This window comes from Paracoccidioides brasiliensis (assembly GCF_000150735.1).
Source record: "Paracoccidioides brasiliensis Pb18 unplaced genomic scaffold supercont2.15, whole genome shotgun sequence".
Classification (NCBI taxonomy): domain Eukaryota; kingdom Fungi; phylum Ascomycota; class Eurotiomycetes; order Onygenales; family Ajellomycetaceae; genus Paracoccidioides; species Paracoccidioides brasiliensis.
This window is the reverse complement of record NW_011371372.1, coordinates 310,770-328,110: the sequence shown is the minus strand read 5'-3', so window position 1 is coordinate 328,110 and position 17,341 is coordinate 310,770. Positions and strand designations below refer to the sequence as shown.

Below are 17,341 nucleotides of genomic sequence, written 5' to 3'. Positions count from 1 at the left end.
TATTATTACAGTTGATATTTTTTTCTAATATAAAAAAAATAAATTAAGAGATAACTATTAATTATACTAAATTTCTTAAAATAAAAGTATTAAAGTTATTAAATACTAAAAGATAAAATATAAAATATATATAATTAAAAATATTATAATATTATATAAATTTTTTTATAATATATTAATAAAAAATTTAAATATTTTCTATAATATCTTGAAAAAATATAAATAAAAAAACTAAATATTTATTCTGCTAAAATATTTATTATAATAAAATAATTTAATAAAGATAATTACTTATCATATAACCTCTAATATTAAAAATATAAAGCTAAAAAGAAAAATAAATAAATTAATAATAAGTCATTTAATATATATATTATTTTGTAGCTTTAATATTTAACTTTAATTTTTTTAATTATAATAGAATCTAAATTTATATTATTATATTTATTCAATTTATATTTAATAAAAATTAATAATTTTTTTATATAAACTATAAAAAATAATAAAATAATAACTAAAAATTAATATTCTTTACTATTAATTGATAAAATAATTAATTAATTTAATTAAAATAAAGATATCTTTAAAATTAAAATTAAAAATATTTATTATAAATTTATATTAATGAAAATAATAAAAAAAAATTTAGATCAAATAAAATAATTTTGAATATTTAATATATTGTTTAATTTCTATAATATTACTGCTATCTTTTAGATCTATATTATTAAGATACTATAAGATTTTAATACTATAATATATATAATATATAAATGATAAAAATGTCAAAATTAACTATTTAACTAAAAGATTAAATGATAAGTTAACTGAAGTTATAAATAAAATATGATCTTTTTAGTTTTAAAAAGTTATTTAATTTTTTAAATTTTAAAAATTAATTAAAATTAAAATATAACTATCTTTATTTTATACTTTTAAATATTAGTTTAAGATTAAAAGTATTTTAATATCTTGATAAACTTATACTATATCATATTATTTTATTTATACTTTATATTAAACTTTTTTAGATATAGATTTATTATTATATTTTGAATATATATATATAAGTACTTTATATTTTTAAAGATAAATTTCTTTTTATTAGTTTAAATAGAAAATTGAAGATTATTTTTTATTTATAAAATTAATTCAGAGTTGATAATATTTTAACTAATTTGTTAAAAATTTAATCTTAATTTTTTATATTAAACTTACTATATTTTATTTCTAAAGTAAAAGTGTAACTTTAATCAATTTTTAATAAAGAAATTAGTAAATTTATAAAAAAGATAAAATAGAGAAGAAAGTTAGATATTAGATTAGATAATCATTATCATTTAATAATTTTGTAAATTTTATATAATTTTTAACTTTAAATCTTAATATCATGATCAATAAAACTACAATTCAACTTGCAATTGAAGATATAAGATTATAAAAAATTTCAAATTATAAGCAAATTACTTTGAAATGTAAAATCAGTTTGATTATATTAATATAATAATATAAAAATAAGTAAATCTATAAATCTAAAACAATATCAAAATAATACAAAGAATTAATTAACTTATAAAATAAATATTTATTTAGCATATATATCATCTAGCAGATTAGAGTCTTGCTTCTACATCTCAAATAATGTGGTCTATTTAGTGAGATCAAAAAATCATTAAGAATGCTAAGTGCAAAGCAGTCTGTAAAGCAGTTTAAAAGGCTGCTTGAAAGACTGCAGAGATTAAAATGAAGTATTAGACTCAAGCACTGAGACTAGATTTATCTTCATCACGTGATCATGTCCCATATGTAACATAGCGGATTGATATGATCTAGTCACGTGATCAAATGAGTAGTTTATGTTTAATCACGTGATCACGTTGATTGGTTTTAATCAGGGCAGAACCCTAACACCCCTTTTCCCTCACCAATCTTAGTATTTTGTTATATAGCAGTTAGCAATGCAGAGAGATTCTTTCCCATGCAGCTCACATTCGCTCCTTAACATGAAGCAGCTGAATCTAGAAAGTGAAAGACTGCTGAGAAGGCACTGAAGCAGTCACTCAAACACCAGCACAAAGTAATTACAGTCAAATCCAAATCTGCAAGATCTATGCAGACTGCCTCATTAGAAAATCCATCAAATTCAGTATCAGAACCACTATTCAGCACTTCTTCATCTCTCTTTCTTTTGAACAGCAAAGTCAGCTGTTCTAGCTGTGCTAATAAGTCAAACACTCATTTATTTTATTAACCATATTAATTTATATGTAATCTATAATACACTCATTTAATTTTTAATAGCTAGTAGTAATTCAATTCATGGTTGTTTCAAAATTCGCGATTCAGCAGAGCCGTAGGGTAGTAGGTAGCGAAATCGTTGGGAAATCGTCGGGTGGTCAATCACATTAACTACCTGATACAAATGGGAATTGGAGATAGGGAGAACGGGCAAGTTTATAAAATTGAACTAGCTATTAAAAAAATATAAAAAATCATATAGAAATAGAAATCTTATATTATCTTGCTTGAAACGCAGTGGATGTAATCCAGTTCCAGTCAAGATATTAACATCCTGCTCCATAACCAATATCCTTCATAGCCACATCTATATAAAACAGAAGTCCTGGAACCCCATATCATATGAGAACACCGTTGCCCTGCATACCGTGAAGGTGGTAGTGTAAATGAAATCACGTAGCATATTTTCATTACATCAATATGCGGGAACAGAAGAACACATAACAAACAAGCAAAATATATGCTGATATCTTGACATACACACACTCTCTCCTCTCTGACAATAACAAGCAGACAAATTTCAAGATAACAAGAAAATTCAACTGCAACCCCCCTAATCTTTCTCAATCTCCTCAGCTTCACTCCCCAACTCCTCCTTGACAAGATCCCTCCCCTCTCCCTTATCCTCCTGCTGACCATCCCTTTCCCCATCATAATAATCATCTTCTTCCTCGCTGCTCGATCCGCTCCCATCGCTATCCCCCTCGCTGCCAGGATCATAGTCTTCCTCTTCTTCATCTTCCCGATCCTCCATCTCCCTCTGCGCCTTCATCAATTCAGATTCCTCCTCCTCCCCAATACCACCGGCACCATTATTTGCGCCAGCATCACCACCGTTACCCGCACCATCAGCACCATCACCTTTCACGCCATTAATATTCAACCTCTTAGCCCTCCTGGCTTCTGCTAAACTGGCATCTTGCAAGCTGTGCTTTTTGATATAAGCATCAATTCCCGGATGGTTAGATTGGTCGATCATTGAGAGCTCGAATTCCTGTACTTCCTCTGGCTTTAGAGGTGAGCGGGCGGCGATGTTGAGGTTGAATGTCCGCTGAAGGACGGAGGTGTAGGATATCGAGTCGATGTTTTCGAGGGAGAAGAAGATGAGGGGCTTTTTGAAGCCGAAGAAGATACCTGTGGAGAGGAAGAAGAGGTATCCTATGGGTGATGTATGTTTGGTTAGAGTTTGGTTGCTCCTTGGGGTGAAAAAATACAGGTCCATTTTCAAAGGGGGTTCTAGTGAGAGCGACACCCCTTGTGCCCGTGCAGCGGGCTGTAAAGAAATGTATGTATAAACGTAAATGCTCACCTTCCTTACTCCCCCGAAACGCCTTGACATGATACGCCTTATCGTCCTTCCGATGAGCCTCAGGAACCGGACTCACAAATTCCTTCTCACTCGGACAAATAACTTTCGTATGCTTTAGATTATCATCAAGCATCCTCTTCAGATAACTTTCGTACGTCTCCGCAAGATTTGCGCTTTCCATAGCTGGTGTACCTGAGCCCAGGAAGGCTGTCCTCGGGGGGCCATCGGGAATAGTCCAGACGATTGACTCAAATGTAACTTGCCCGTCAGGGACGGAAGTGATACCGTCCGCGTACTCTGGAATGATACAGAAATTGAATTGTCGTTGTGTCTTTTCTGGGACAGGGAGGCAGAGTATATGCTCTATATAAGGGGTTAAGAAGAATTAGCAAACAACCTCCCATATCGCAACTTCCCTCCCCCCGAGAACACTCGGGAGTGACAAAAGATATATACGGCAAACTGTAAAATAGAGATAGATAGATAGACTCACGAATCTTCGACAGGGGAACCCCAAACTCCACCTCACCAGACACCTGATTCCTCGCCTTCAGATACTCTGTTGCCATCGAAGAGTCACCAGCAGAAGATGCAAGCCTCGTCAGTTCCAGCCGTAACTTCTTTCGCTGTGGAACCGCAAACGACAGGTCCTGCACGTAGAATTGTAACTCAGCATCGGCTGTTAGGCCCGCTGACAGCGTTGCGTCGTTTGTGGAATTGGCTCCCCCTTCCCCTACCACTGCTCCTCCGTTAATGAGTTTGCGTTTTTTTTCTGCCGGGCCGTCCCCGCCGGCCACTCGTAGCTGGGGGGAAGAAAGGGTGGACGCGCCGCCGCTGCTGTTGCGGAGCGTGCAGGTGTATTTTGCAATGTCCTCGAAGAGGCTGGCATGTTCGGGGCTGGAAGCTGTGGGTCAATGTGGTTAGTTTCATTTTGTATTTTTATGCATGCAATAAAAGTGTGATCGTGACGATAACTGGTGGGGGATTCCTTTTGCTGCATTAGGAATGTAAAGTCATTTGAAAGTGCTGAAACTTACCAATGGCGGAGTAGACGCGTTTCCGGAGCGCCGCATTGCCCTCGAAGGCTTTGTCGATGATGGCATGATGGATAGTACTCGAAGACATGTCGAGATATGCGTAATATAAGAAAGAACAGGAGGTGTGGTTTCCCCGACACTCCTGATGGGTGGGTGAGAGGAGAAGCGTCAAAATTTGAGATGGCTGAGACAAACACGACTGGGCAGCGGATGGATGCTAGATAATGGTGGTAGGGGTTACAAATCGCATTTTATAAAGGCTATTTTTGGGAGCTTAGGCAATTATTTCGAATATTGGACATAGAATGTCTTAATCTTTTTTATTTTATTTTTTTAATTTTTATTTTTTTGGTCTCATAAAAAGAAGAAAATGGTAGTAGAACAAAAAGTGTTGGTTGTTATTGCTAGAGCAGTTGGGTTATATATTTTAAGCCCCTCCAGGCGGAGGAATCCCGGATTTCTATCGTGCATATTTAATGCATTGAACACTATATTTAAAAGTGAGATTTTATGTCTATTTCACCAATCACGAAGCACAAATAATCCTTTATAGCAAACTCAGATGAATCGCAATAATATCATACAATGATTGGATTGCCTAGAATAGTACACGCCTTTCAGAGCCTCCTGCTGGAATTGGCCACCACCATGAAATGGAGTCACCAAAGGTCCTGACGGCCCCTTTGCTGCAGATTACTTCTGCTTCTTGGCCAGGAACTGCTCGATATACAACGCGGTTTCCTGAGGGACAATATAGTTCCCATCTGCATCCTTCCGCTGCTCCCTTTCTTCCACTCTCTGCTGTGCCTTCTGGGCCATATACGCCGTCTTTGGCGTGACCCATAGTTTGTTCTTCTGCTCTTCCAAGCGCCTATCCTCTTCTTCCTTCAGTGCAACCCACTCTGGATCATGTCGCGTACGGAATTTAGAAAATTTATTCCTAAGCTCGTCGAGAACAGTTAGAGGGAATGGGCGCTCATTGAGGTAAGGAATATGCGTGCGGTCCTCCACGTCGATTCGTAGGGTATCTACTTGTTCGTCCTTGTAGTCTTCGATGATTGGCTGGGGCCAAGGGATCTCGACATCGAGGTCCGAGATGTATCGTGTATGCTTGGGTGTGTCTACGCCGTATGGATGGTCTATGAACGGCTCTCCGGCATACATGTGTTTCACGACGACATCTTCCACCTTTCCTGTTTCGGAATTTGTTAGGGGAACAACTAGCCGGACGTCCTCGAAGGGAACTGGCATAGATATTGGTCGATATGGTCGTTTATCATTCTCATCTCCTAAAATGAATTTGGGATAGCGTATATCGACCTAAGGAATTTTTTGGTTTGGCAGATGAGCATATACTTCTCTGATTCCCATAGTATAATGAAAAAACTTCCAGCATAGTTACTTACCTTGTTAATCCCATTGATAGTCATCGTCTGGCTTTTTGCATTTATAGCCGAAACAGTTCCAATCCTCCCTCGTTCCCTCCCATTGATCACAACCACTCGATCCCCCGGAGCGAAGTTGACGAACTTCGCCCTATTCGCGCGTGGAAGGCTCGGGGGATTCGTGAACGGCGGTGGAAGGGTGCCGTGTAAGCCCTGAAGGCTAGCATAATCTCGTTTCGGGGCCAATGGGCCCTTTAACCAGTCCTCCCGCCGCGATTTTCGTTCATTATTGACCTGGTCGAGAATCATCTGCTGATGCTGCTGCCGTTCTCGGATGTATTTTTTTATTTCCTCGCGCCTATCTTTTTCAGCTTGGATTCTCGCCTTTCGTTTGGCCTGGTTGGCCGCGAGAGTAGCCCGCCTGATGACCTTTTGCATCGTTTTAAAGGTCAATGGCAATTGTGAAAGGGTCTGGGACAGGTAGCAGTCATCAGCTCGATGACGATTCAGGCATTGTCGTTTCTGGGGTTGGATGCAAATTTACGGACATATTACGTAATCACCGAAAGTCTTGGCATTCCACCTTCAAACTGTTTGAAGTATCCTTGTTGTTTGTAGCCAAAAGGAATATTACATCATGGATCTACAGGCCAGTTCTACAAGCGACATCAGATATCTTTGTAGCTCCCGCATTTTGGATGGTATTGAACAACTTCCTTGGTGACATGGTCGATCTGGATATCAGGCCAAGGACGTATTTGGAACAAGTTCGAGGAGCTTGGAGATTAATTGTTATATTGACATGTTTTCAGTTACCGTTGATTCGCTTGAACCAGTATTAAAATGCCTTTTCAAGCCGTCTGTAATATGTGTGAATTGGAGGTTCATAATTCCAGGAAGAGGGGCAGTGTGAGGAACCGAGCCAGTTACAAGAGTAGATGGGTTTGTCTATGGTATTTTCAGTTGGTCATTCTCCGGAATCCCACTTCCATTTTAATAGAAGCTGGACAATGGGTCATGCCTCATGTCGGGAAAGGGGGTATCTGGTTTCACCCCATTGGGACATGTTCAATATCACGACCATTCAACCAAAGTTTGGGCTGTTTCCCACGCTCCCAGGGGATAAATCATTGTGGCCTTCTAAGGGCCGGTTGCTTCACTGATTCTTCGGCTCATTCAGGATGGCTCGCCAAAACATAACGGACACAAGAGTTGGGGACGGCGACCTGGGGAGGTTTGTAGGATAGTGAAGAAACCTCTCACTTCTCAAGCGTCGAGTCAGTCTGCCTGTTCCCTTTTTCAGAAAACGCCCAGGGCTTTTTAATGAGGGAGCTCCGTAAAAGAACTGAGACAAGCTTATGGAAACGGCATGGCGCACGCAGGTTTGAGACGGGGAAAAACGTTAACGTCAAAACGTTAGTTCCATGGATGTAACTCTACTCGGGAGTTTCTGAAATCTCCTGATATTGGCGGGTTCTCCGCAGAGTAGCAAATAAAGGATAACCGAAACTAATTGTTCGCTCCGCTGGATATAACTCTCCACGTATGAAACGTTAATTATCCCCGGATAATATTTAACACTCAGGAATTCCCTTGCTTTCGATTGCTGGAAAAGAGAAACAGTAACATATGTAAGAGCCTTGGAATCAGCCGCGTCCAATCCCTGTAAGGAAGACCGCCTTGCCCGTCTCCAAAATGGGAATGGCCCTAAGTGTTCCCGGGCGTATTCGTGTGTGGCAGGTGCACGTGGAGTTGCTATCCAAGCTCCCACAAGTTTGCCTTGCAAGTTTGGTATCTTGAATTCCTTGGTAAGGTTTCCAAAGTTACGATGATCTTATTGATATCAGTGGTGGCTCCTGAGCATCATAATCACATTGTTTACTGGTAGGGTATTAGATATTTTAGTTTATTGGGCTTTTTGGCTAGTTAGTTAATCATCATGGGGGTAGCATTTACGGGCGCTGCTCGCAGAGCATCCTCAAGTCGAGTGAGTTCAGTCCGTACTTAGTCGTCGACTCATCAAGTGTCTAGTTCTGCGCTGAAGATTTGCAGGTTTGAGTCACTGGCATGTGTTCTCAATTACCTGAGTAACTTCCCTAGCTTCCATGCAGTTTCAAGGGCTGTCAATCAATGGATCCATCCATGGCACGTCTGGAGCGTTTGCACCGCCACAGCTGATCTTTTGGACTGGGATAAAGGTCCTCATGCGCCCCCTGTCCAGCTAAGAGCTAGAATGCTGTTGAGGGACATTTTGAGTTGGCTGTTGAATCATCGGAGTAAAAAAAGCAGTCGTCAATTGGACACTCTCAGTAGTAATGTTTCGTGTGACGACGTTAGCTTACCATAACTACTCCATGGGAAGGTCGAATAATTTGACGTGAAAAATTTGAACCAATGGCCGGTGTTATCCCTGGCCTGGAAGAATAGATAGTTTTCTGAACCCGGCCATCGATATTCGAGATATCTTGATACTGTCTGTGTCCATGGCTTGAGGAGGCTTCAAGATTGGGGGGCAGCAGGCGAGCATGTGGATAAGGAAAGCTCCAAGCCAAGGGTCTGACGGGGGATCGGGTGGTCAATTTATGTCGAATATGCCCTTCTTGGGCGGCATTCTGCATCGAGTGATGCAAGACTTGTTAACTTTGATGGTACTTGATTTGTGTTTCGTTTAGATTGAGTTGGCGGAGGCGGAAGATGCCTTATTTTACCATGGACCACAGCGTGTATATTACATAACACACCCACGTCGAAAGGATAAGTTAGTTAGGAACTGGCTACGTAAGAAAAAAATTGCGGAAAAATCTTTTTTATCCTTTTTCTTTTTCTTCCCTTTTGCCGTTGTTTTTTTACTAGGCAGATGCTCGTGTCAAGTCAGTCGCCAATATACCTAGGGCAGGGCAACCAATTCGAGAGCAGACTCTTGGTTGTTGCATATTGGACTGGTAAAATGTGAGGATTTGGCAACAATAGAAGCAAACAATAATTATGGTAAAATGCTCTCGATACCAGTCATGTAGAAAATTGACGAATAGGTAGAGTAGCTTTGAGAGAATTTGATGCTTATGGGAGGGTGCCTTCCGAGGGACCATACAGAGGCAATATGCACGTAACTATGTATGTACATAAAACACCTATTGATTTTTTATTTATTTTATTTTTTTTTCACACATACAGAGAGAAGATCTCTTTAAAAAAATAATAAAAAAAGAAACAAGATATAACTACGGAGGTGTGGAACATAAGTAATGACTTACAGTAGCGTTGCTTGGTGTATTGCAAATACCAATTACTCCACCTAATTTGTATGGAATAAGAAGTAGCTTCAATATTCAAATAAACAAATACCTCTGAATCTCTACTCTACTAACATATGAATTTATGAATTATTCTGCAAGCTCTGCCTCATCCTCTCAAGTATCATCCTCAAGCAGTGAATCTAAGCCTGTACACAGTACTGTCAAATCTACAGCAGCTTCAAAGTGAGCAGCTGCAGCATCTGCTAGAGTTCCATCTTCTAGATCCTGCTGCTTTGAAATATGCTTAGCAAGCTGTTGATCTTTCCAATTGTGAGCTTGGAATTGCCCTTCTTATATTTATTGCCACCTTTCAAGTATATAATCTCCTGAATATGGTGCACAACCTATTTAATCTATGTCTGTGGAAGCTCTTTCCAGGTCTTCAACCAATCTTCTTTTGCAGTCTTTTGTTCGCGAGGAGCTCCTCTAACTACTAGGATGAGAGCTTGAACTTCACAGTTCAATAGAATGATGTGGCATAATTGTGTTTGTAGAGATTAAAGCAGGTGTTGAAAAAGGCTTTGAATATAGAATTTTGCAAGTTTTCACTCAAATGAGGTAGATTGTTGGGGTGGGAATCAAGGATAGAAGAACAGAGTATGGAGTATTTTGTTTATTTGAATATTGAAGCTACTTCTTATTCCATACAAATTAGGTGGAGTAATTGGTATTTGTGATACGCCAAGCAACGCCACTGTAAGTCATTACTTATGTTCCACACCTCCGTAGTTATACATGCATTCTCTGTATATACTTTTTATGGTCTCTCTCTCGTCCAGCCTCTGGCGTCTCTGCTGCAAGCTCAAAACCTGCTGAGTCATCTTTGTCCCAAGCTCAAGCGTCAAAAGCGCCCTAGGCCTCTTTCAGCCAACCCTCTTGCGGCTTCCGCCTGCTTCGTCTCCATCCAAACCTCCAACCTCCAACCTCCAACCTCTGAATCCTCTCCAGACACCTCGCTCTTCTCACCTTTCTCCCTTTGCTCATCGCCCATCTTGTTCCCACCATCTTTTCATCCCTTTCAGCTCTTATAGCTTCTGCTACTTTCTTCTCTGGCTTGCTCTCTTAACTACTCTCTTTATCCCTCCTATTGATTGAGGCTGTTCACTTCACTCTCCTGCTCCATCGTCATCAGTATGTTTATCTTTTGTTCTCTCTGGTAATCTTCGCCAGCAACACACCACCAGCAACAACATCAGAAATCCCTGCCAGCAAACATCAACAGACTTCCTGACATCTCTTCATCTTTTCTATTCTCTTCTCTCTTGCCCTGCTGTTGTATCTACTCCTTGCTTGCTGCTTCTACTGCTTGTCTTTTTTGATTTGATTTTACTAACAAACCTCCAGTTTGTTATCAAGATGGCTGAGATTCGTCGTAAACTTGTCATTGTTGGTGATGGTGCCTGTGGTAAAACTTGTCTCTTGATGTGAGTGTTCCTTCCTTAGAGAGCAGCCTGTTTCATTCATGATATGATATTTTGCTTGACTATCTGACTATATTGATTATTGACTTGACATTTCCACAGTGTCTTTTCCAAGGGTACCTTCCCTGAGGTACATATTATCACCCCTGCTCACCCTCCCCTCAAAACCCCAATGATCTCTGCTTGTTTTTGATGGATTATACCGATCGGAATGTCCACAAATAAGGACCCTGGGGCCTTCCTTTCAAATTCAACACAGTCACGCTGATGCGGTTCATCCCTCTTAGGTCTACGTCCCAACCGTCTTCGAGAACTATGTGGCCGACGTTGAGGTCGATGGAAAGCATGTCGAGCTCGCACTTTGGGATACGGCTGGCCAGGAAGATTACGATCGACTCAGACCTCTTTCCTACCCTGATTCACATGTTATTCTGATCTGTTTCGCTATCGATTCCCCCGACTCTCTCGACAACGTCCAGGAGAAGGTTGGTGGTCTAGAATCGCTTATCCATGTGATTGAACTCTAGCTAACCAATATGTGCAGTGGATTTCTGAAGTCCTTCATTTCTGCCAGGGTCATCCCATTATCCTCGTTGGCTGCAAGAAAGATCTTCGTGACGACCCCAGAACGATTGAGGAGCTGCGCAAGACGTCTCAGAAGCCCGTGACCACCGAACAGGTATGTCAGCAGATAGCTCCTCTGTAAGTCCCAAGTATTTGAGGTGCTGATATGTCTACAGGGTGAGGAGGTCCGCAAGAAGATTGGCGCTTACAAGTATCTGGAATGCTCCGCCCGAACAAACGACGGAGTTCGTGAGGTGTTCGAGTCAGCTACTCGAGCTGCACTGCTGGCGAAGAAGGAGAAAAAGAAATGCAAGATCTTGTAAATTTCTTTCTTTTGTTCCAGCTCACCCATATTGATTGGAAGACTTCCCACCTAAGCTTCCTGACAAAACTGGGACGAACGGTACATGGATAGAAATTCCCGGTGGCTCGTGTTATCAGTTGTTGCGTTGAGATGTGTGGATGGTTTGAATCACCTGCCCTACGTACTCTTTAAGATGGGGATCATCTGGCTATGCAATTGGTCGACTTTATAATTGTTTCATTTTCCGAAGCCTATCCAGAGAGCACCATTTTAACCATGGCCTCTCCTTTGCTAGTCCATGCCCTCGAATTTGGTCGATCGATGCATCTATCCCATGTTAAACCTAATTCTTGTGAGATTTGAGTGGCCATGACTTTTGATGATGAATATCCGCAATGGTTGCCAACAAATAAACAAGAAAAGAAAAAAAAAATTTCCCTTTACCTTTCTTTTTTTTCATCCCCACTGTCCACGTGTGCCTTATGCTGTCTCCCATTCTGTTCTATGAATCCAATTCAAGAGGAGATGAACGAATACACCCACTGGGAAATGCAAATATCTTGTGAATCTTTTAATTATCATTTTCTGCTGCAGGCTACATCTCCTATCTTTTCCTTTTCTCCTTTTGCTGCCTTGTTTATTTCCCTCCCTCAATCTTGTTTCACTTTTAAACTTGTGGATCTGCTTTGCTGTTTGTGTGCTTTGTTCTCCAATTCTATGTCAAAATAAGAGCATTGTGATCATTACCAGATATCTTGGCTTCTGTATTCAATCTTCCCATATTCGGCCCATTATGCAACGCATAGCACAAAACAAAGGGTACAAGAGTTACCCACCCCCAACCATCGGACCCATGTATTGCGTTTTACTAAAACGGAAGTACAGTTGCTCCATACCCAGGCCTTCCTGAGGACCAAATCACAACATTCCCCATCTATTTGTGTGCCCTTTAGCTTCCCTGCCCCTGCTAACCTTCTAACAAACCCTCAGATTGATTGATTGCTTTGTCCTTTGGTTTTGATCAATAAGCTGTGGTTTTTATTATTTGTCCTGTTTCTAAACTAAACCCACCTTGGTGTCATCTTCCCCCCCCCCCCCCCCCCCCCAAATGTCACGAGTCTATCTAGTAGTTCTGTTTGCCTTATCCTTGATTATTACTCCTCAATACAAAGTCTTCCCTAATATCATTCCCACCCTCACTGTGTTTAGTATCGTGGTGTGATCATTTTTTGAATCCAGGAGTATTCAAATCAGAAACATATATTCGTTCCTTAAAGTCTCCCCTCTCCCCTCTCTGTCTCTTATGCCTCCTCTCTCATGCATGCCATGCCCCTATCAATACCCCACGCTTGTAACCTGGACTTACGAATAGGTTATGTCTTGTTGGATGGGGAGGAAGGGGGAATGGGAAGTTTAGAACCAAATTTATTAAATAGCCTCTTCGTTGCCCTAGGCAGGTAGGTGGCTATATAGGCACTAGGGCATAGATTGATGGAGTGGTGGTATAAATGATAATTAATTAATTACATCTATTTGGATTTGCTTCTGGTATATTTGATTTTTTTTTTCGGGCACGCCCGTATTTGTGTTTTCATTTCCCATTCACTGTTGTTAAATGTGGACTTGGGGATATTCTGTTTAAGATGCCATTGATGCCATTGATGCCATTTTGAGGGATCTGTGGAGTGCATGCGGAATATATTATCCTGTTGGACAAGAATTTGTCTTCTTTTCACATTCACTTTTTCTTTCTCTTCTCTTCTCTTTTCTTTTCTTTTTCTTTTTCTTTTTCTTTTTCTTTTTTTTTTCAATATATATAAATTCCCTTTTGCTCCTGTTGAGCTATGCTCGATACCTGTATTGGGGATATCTTGCTGTTTTTCTCCTTCAAAATGCCATATTGCATGATTGAATTTCTGAGATTAATTAAAGTCAAAGACCAATACAGTACAAGTTCGTCATTTTGGCTGATTTCGACGCCATGATAAAGTACCTAAGTACATGCATGTGAAGGTACTTATGCATATAGTTACATGGTAGACGTGTCTAAACATATAACTACCCTGTAGCCTCACTCTTCAGCCTTGCCAAATTGCCAAGAAGGGACAAGGGATGAGGGACGAGGATGTTAGGAGGGGAAGTGACTTGGCGTGCAAATTTAATTTTGTTGCCAATGTAGATTATGCTGATAGAATTGAATGGTGTAGATAAGGGGGTTAAATTCAGGACAAGTGGAGTAATTGTTCACTTTTACTTTCTGTACAATCTGGTTCAACATCATTGGTTGGCCCGAGAAAAGTTGATGGTAAATTGAGGGTGTATCCATACCTAGGCAGACGTGTTAAGACACTTTATATTAGATAATAGATAGATTACCCTTTATAATTTCACTTAAAACTGTTTTAAACACATCTCTGGATGCTACATGGGAGTTCCCAACTATCTGAATCTTTCCACCATAGGCAAACACACACTCTGCAACAAACCTCACTATCGTTACGGTTGACAAACCCTATTAAACCATTGCTTTTCTCTATCACCCTCTTTACCGATTCAAATTTAACAAGGCTTCAATATACCGTCGCGCATCGAGTCCCACACCCTCAGCAAGTTTCCCCGGCCCAGACCATCCCCTTCGTCCATCCCCTGCGCTGGACTGCGACGCGGCTGATGCACCGCTAATGTCCCGGAAGAATCTTGCTCCGCTGGATTTACGAGCATGGCTAGGTAAGGCGTAATCGCTGGCCTTCCGGACGAGGAAGGCTTCCTTAGGAGGTGGTGTGAGTTTCACTGATGACAAGGCAGGACGGGATGATGTAGATGATAGCGACGCTGGTAGTGTCTGCTGTTGTTCGATTTCTTCTCCAGCTATTTCACCGTGGGAGCTAGAGTCCTTTAGACGCATCCATAACACCCACCAGCCTCTACTTGTCATACACGTTCGTTCGACTTCTGAGGGCCGGTTTCTTGTTTCGATGTAGGTAGTTAGAATTTGCATGTGGACATTGAGGATATCTTGGCGGGACCATGCTGGTTCAGTAGAATTGTGTGACGATAATTGTATTGCTTGGACTGGTGCCCCTGGCTCCGGTATGTTGGGAAGGGAAGTGTGAATGAAACACGTCGTAGGGTCGTAAATAAGATCATACAGCGGTGATTGTTGATTGGGACCTTTTTCTTTCGAGCTTTGGTACTGGTTCCATAGCGGAGCTCGTTGGGGAATCTTGTCTAATGACGTTGAGAGCAATAGAGGCCTTTGGAGAGGCCCGAGCTGGTGATGGATGCTCCGGTAAAATGAGGAAGAGGATAGCGATGGCGTTTTGAGTTCAAAGAGGAATGTGAACATGAAGGGTTGATTCTGGTTTCTTCATTAGTTTTAGCTCATCTCATATGGAACTTGGGAAAAGGGTTTGCTAACAAGATATACTACCACTTGCAAATCCCTGTATTCGTCAACGGATGTCGTACCTGTGCTTAACCAGTTAATACATCTGACTGTAACCTACATTAGTTGATTTGTGACATACCTCCATTGCCTTCTTTCGATATGGGCTCTTGCATCTTTAGACTCAACGTCCGGAGGACTGTTTTGTCTGTCTGAACTTTCTTCGCTGGTATATCTCCCACCTCACCAGACTCTGTGTCGTCCTCGCCATCGCTCTCCTCGATCTCCAAATCATCTCGAAGCCCTATTATAAACCTGCCGTTGTTGTGAGATTTTGATAATACTGCGCCTTCCCTTCCTATAGAACTTGTCTCTGGCAGATTATCCGTGTCAACAGCAGTTGTGTGGGGGCCGCTGCTAAGCTTCAAAAAGTTCACTCGTGGATGTGAGAGCGAGAAGTAATTCGAAGTATCAGGCCAAGATGGTCCGTATCCAGAGGTCAATAATTTCATAAAACTGTCCGTGCTGAATAGGGAAGAATTGCTTGGTTTCTCTGGAGAAAGCTTTGAGACGTCTTGCGCGTTGCGACTACTCTCCCCAAATGTCGACCTTTCAGGTCTGGGCTTGGATGTCTTAATTGACCCGATTACCAAAGGAGGAGGAATCCCGGGGGATAAGCTGCGTCTTGGCGAAAACCTGAGGGACATAGGATTGGGTTTCTGGGCACCATTTGGGGCCCTATTTTTAGGGGATGTCCGTCGTTTGCGTCGCCGCGTGGATTTCGGATCACGTCTAACTCCGAATGCGTCTTCGCCATAGCGGTATATCCATTCCATCCAGTGGGATACACAGGTAAGAGACTGCTTGGAAATTGTCCCGACTCCTGAAAATATCACGCCATCAAATGAACGTGGAGGAGTTTTACATCCTATCCAAGGCTGATTTTCTTCAGCTGGCTCAGATTTAGGGGTATTTTGGTTCTGGGTATCTTGACCCTGATGATTTGATGTTGATGGGTCTCCGAAACGTGATACAACCATATCAACTAGCCCATTCGTTCTCGAGATGAAATCTTCTAAAACTTCGCGTTCTCCACTTCCCCATTCCTCTTCACCGACTCCAATCCCTAGCTCTCCCGTTGCCGCAAGTTTGATGCCATTCAATATATCAACTGCCGGATTTCCATTTAAAAGAGCATCCCAACCCCAAATAAATCTCGTCCAGAATTGGTCCAGCGCACTGCAAAATGATGTTCTTGATAGACGGTTGTACAGTATATCAAGAGAGGGAGCGTGATGCAGGAGGAATATCGCGTGCGCCTTTAAAAGTTGCTGCAGGATAAGAAGGGGAGGGGCAACTTCGCGGGAGGAGTATTCAACTTGGGTGGGTTGCGCATCGCCTGGTTTTGGTGCGCGTGAGGCAGACGTTTCAGCAGATAAACGTGTATAGTCAACGGACTTGTAAAATATATTAGAAAGTGAACAAGATTAGACGGAGGTATCAACCATACGGCGAGGATCCACCAACCGGTCTCCAGTTCATGCAACGTGATCCGAGATTTTTCTGTGTCGACTGTGTTCACCGCTTCGCCGTTAGAGAAATTCCTGCGGCGGACTCAGTTAGGGCTGCCGCATTTGGAGATGGCGATATTCGGAAACAATACCTACTTCGCGAAGTTCACCATACCCTGCGCCAGACCTATCTGGCGCAACCTCTCGTTGTTATCAACATTATCATCGTCGCCAGTGCCACCTTGCCGCGTGCTTTCAGAGACTTTTGTGTTTTCCTTTCTTGAATAGTAGAAAACAATCTGATCTCCGAGAGTCTCGTCTGTAGGCCCTAAGGATGGGTTGTATATCGCGAGGTAGGACAGCTGTGCGGGGACAACCGAACTTGGCTCCTTCGCAGGCATTGCATTGCTTATCGGACGCTCCTCAACGATAGCATGGCTGAATGGGAGTGTTAATAATAGAAGTACACATGGAAACGAAATCAAGAAAGATTTGGGTTTGAAACAGGTTCCTTTCTAGAGCTTGATGCTGTAGGTTTACTCCATGCTTCAGCGGGATTTCAACGGTTGGGTTTAACTACCCACTTTCATATGCGCTATTCCAAACTGAGTAGTTATGGTAGTTACACATATAAATTGAGTTTCCGACGAAGTGTCGAGGTTGCAGTTTGTTAGTGAAATCAGAGAGTTATTTTTTAAAGATATATAGATCTTTGTTGAAGAAGATAATATCCTATTTGAAGTATCAGGAGGCTAATTAAGTGCAGAGATTGTTAGTTATTAGTTACCTAACTTAACTAGTTAAATAACCTGTAAGTTCTGAGACTCATAT

At 41.1% G+C, this 17,341-nt stretch overlaps 4 protein-coding genes across 4 annotated transcripts; 1 reads left to right on the top strand and 3 right to left on the bottom strand.

Moving 5' to 3' along the window:
- Window positions 1-2,851: 2,851 nt before the first annotated feature.
- Window positions 2,852-4,732, bottom strand: PADG_08341 (histone chaperone; the record flags this gene model as incomplete). The annotated part of the gene is made up of 4 exons (XM_010765277.1): window positions 2,852-3,456; window positions 3,608-3,970; window positions 4,101-4,511; window positions 4,645-4,732. The coding sequence occupies 4 exons, from the start codon at window positions 4,730-4,732 to the stop codon at window positions 2,852-2,854; spliced, it is 1,467 nt and encodes a 488-aa protein (XP_010763579.1).
- Window positions 4,733-5,337: 605 nt separating this feature from the next.
- PADG_08340 (uncharacterized protein) lies at window positions 5,338-6,467 on the bottom strand (the record flags this gene model as incomplete). The annotated part of the gene is made up of 2 exons (XM_010765231.1): window positions 5,338-5,964; window positions 6,051-6,467. 2 exons carry the CDS (start codon window positions 6,465-6,467, stop codon window positions 5,338-5,340), a joined length of 1,044 nt encoding a protein of 347 aa, XP_010763533.1.
- Window positions 6,468-10,681: 4,214 nt separating this feature from the next.
- On the top strand, window positions 10,682-11,633 carry PADG_08337 (GTP-binding protein rhoA; the record flags this gene model as incomplete). The annotated part of the gene is made up of 5 exons (XM_010765276.1): window positions 10,682-10,749; window positions 10,849-10,876; window positions 11,034-11,231; window positions 11,291-11,425; window positions 11,487-11,633. 5 exons carry the CDS (start codon window positions 10,682-10,684, stop codon window positions 11,631-11,633), a joined length of 576 nt encoding a protein of 191 aa, XP_010763578.1.
- A 2,526-nt stretch (window positions 11,634-14,159) lies between these two features.
- On the bottom strand, window positions 14,160-16,911 carry PADG_08336 (uncharacterized protein; the record flags this gene model as incomplete). Its single annotated transcript, XM_010765230.1, has 5 exons — window positions 14,160-14,972; window positions 15,033-15,082; window positions 15,142-16,456; window positions 16,510-16,603; window positions 16,667-16,911. The coding sequence occupies 5 exons, from the start codon at window positions 16,909-16,911 to the stop codon at window positions 14,160-14,162; spliced, it is 2,517 nt and encodes an 838-aa protein (XP_010763532.1).
- Between the last annotated feature and the right edge of the window lie 430 nt (window positions 16,912-17,341).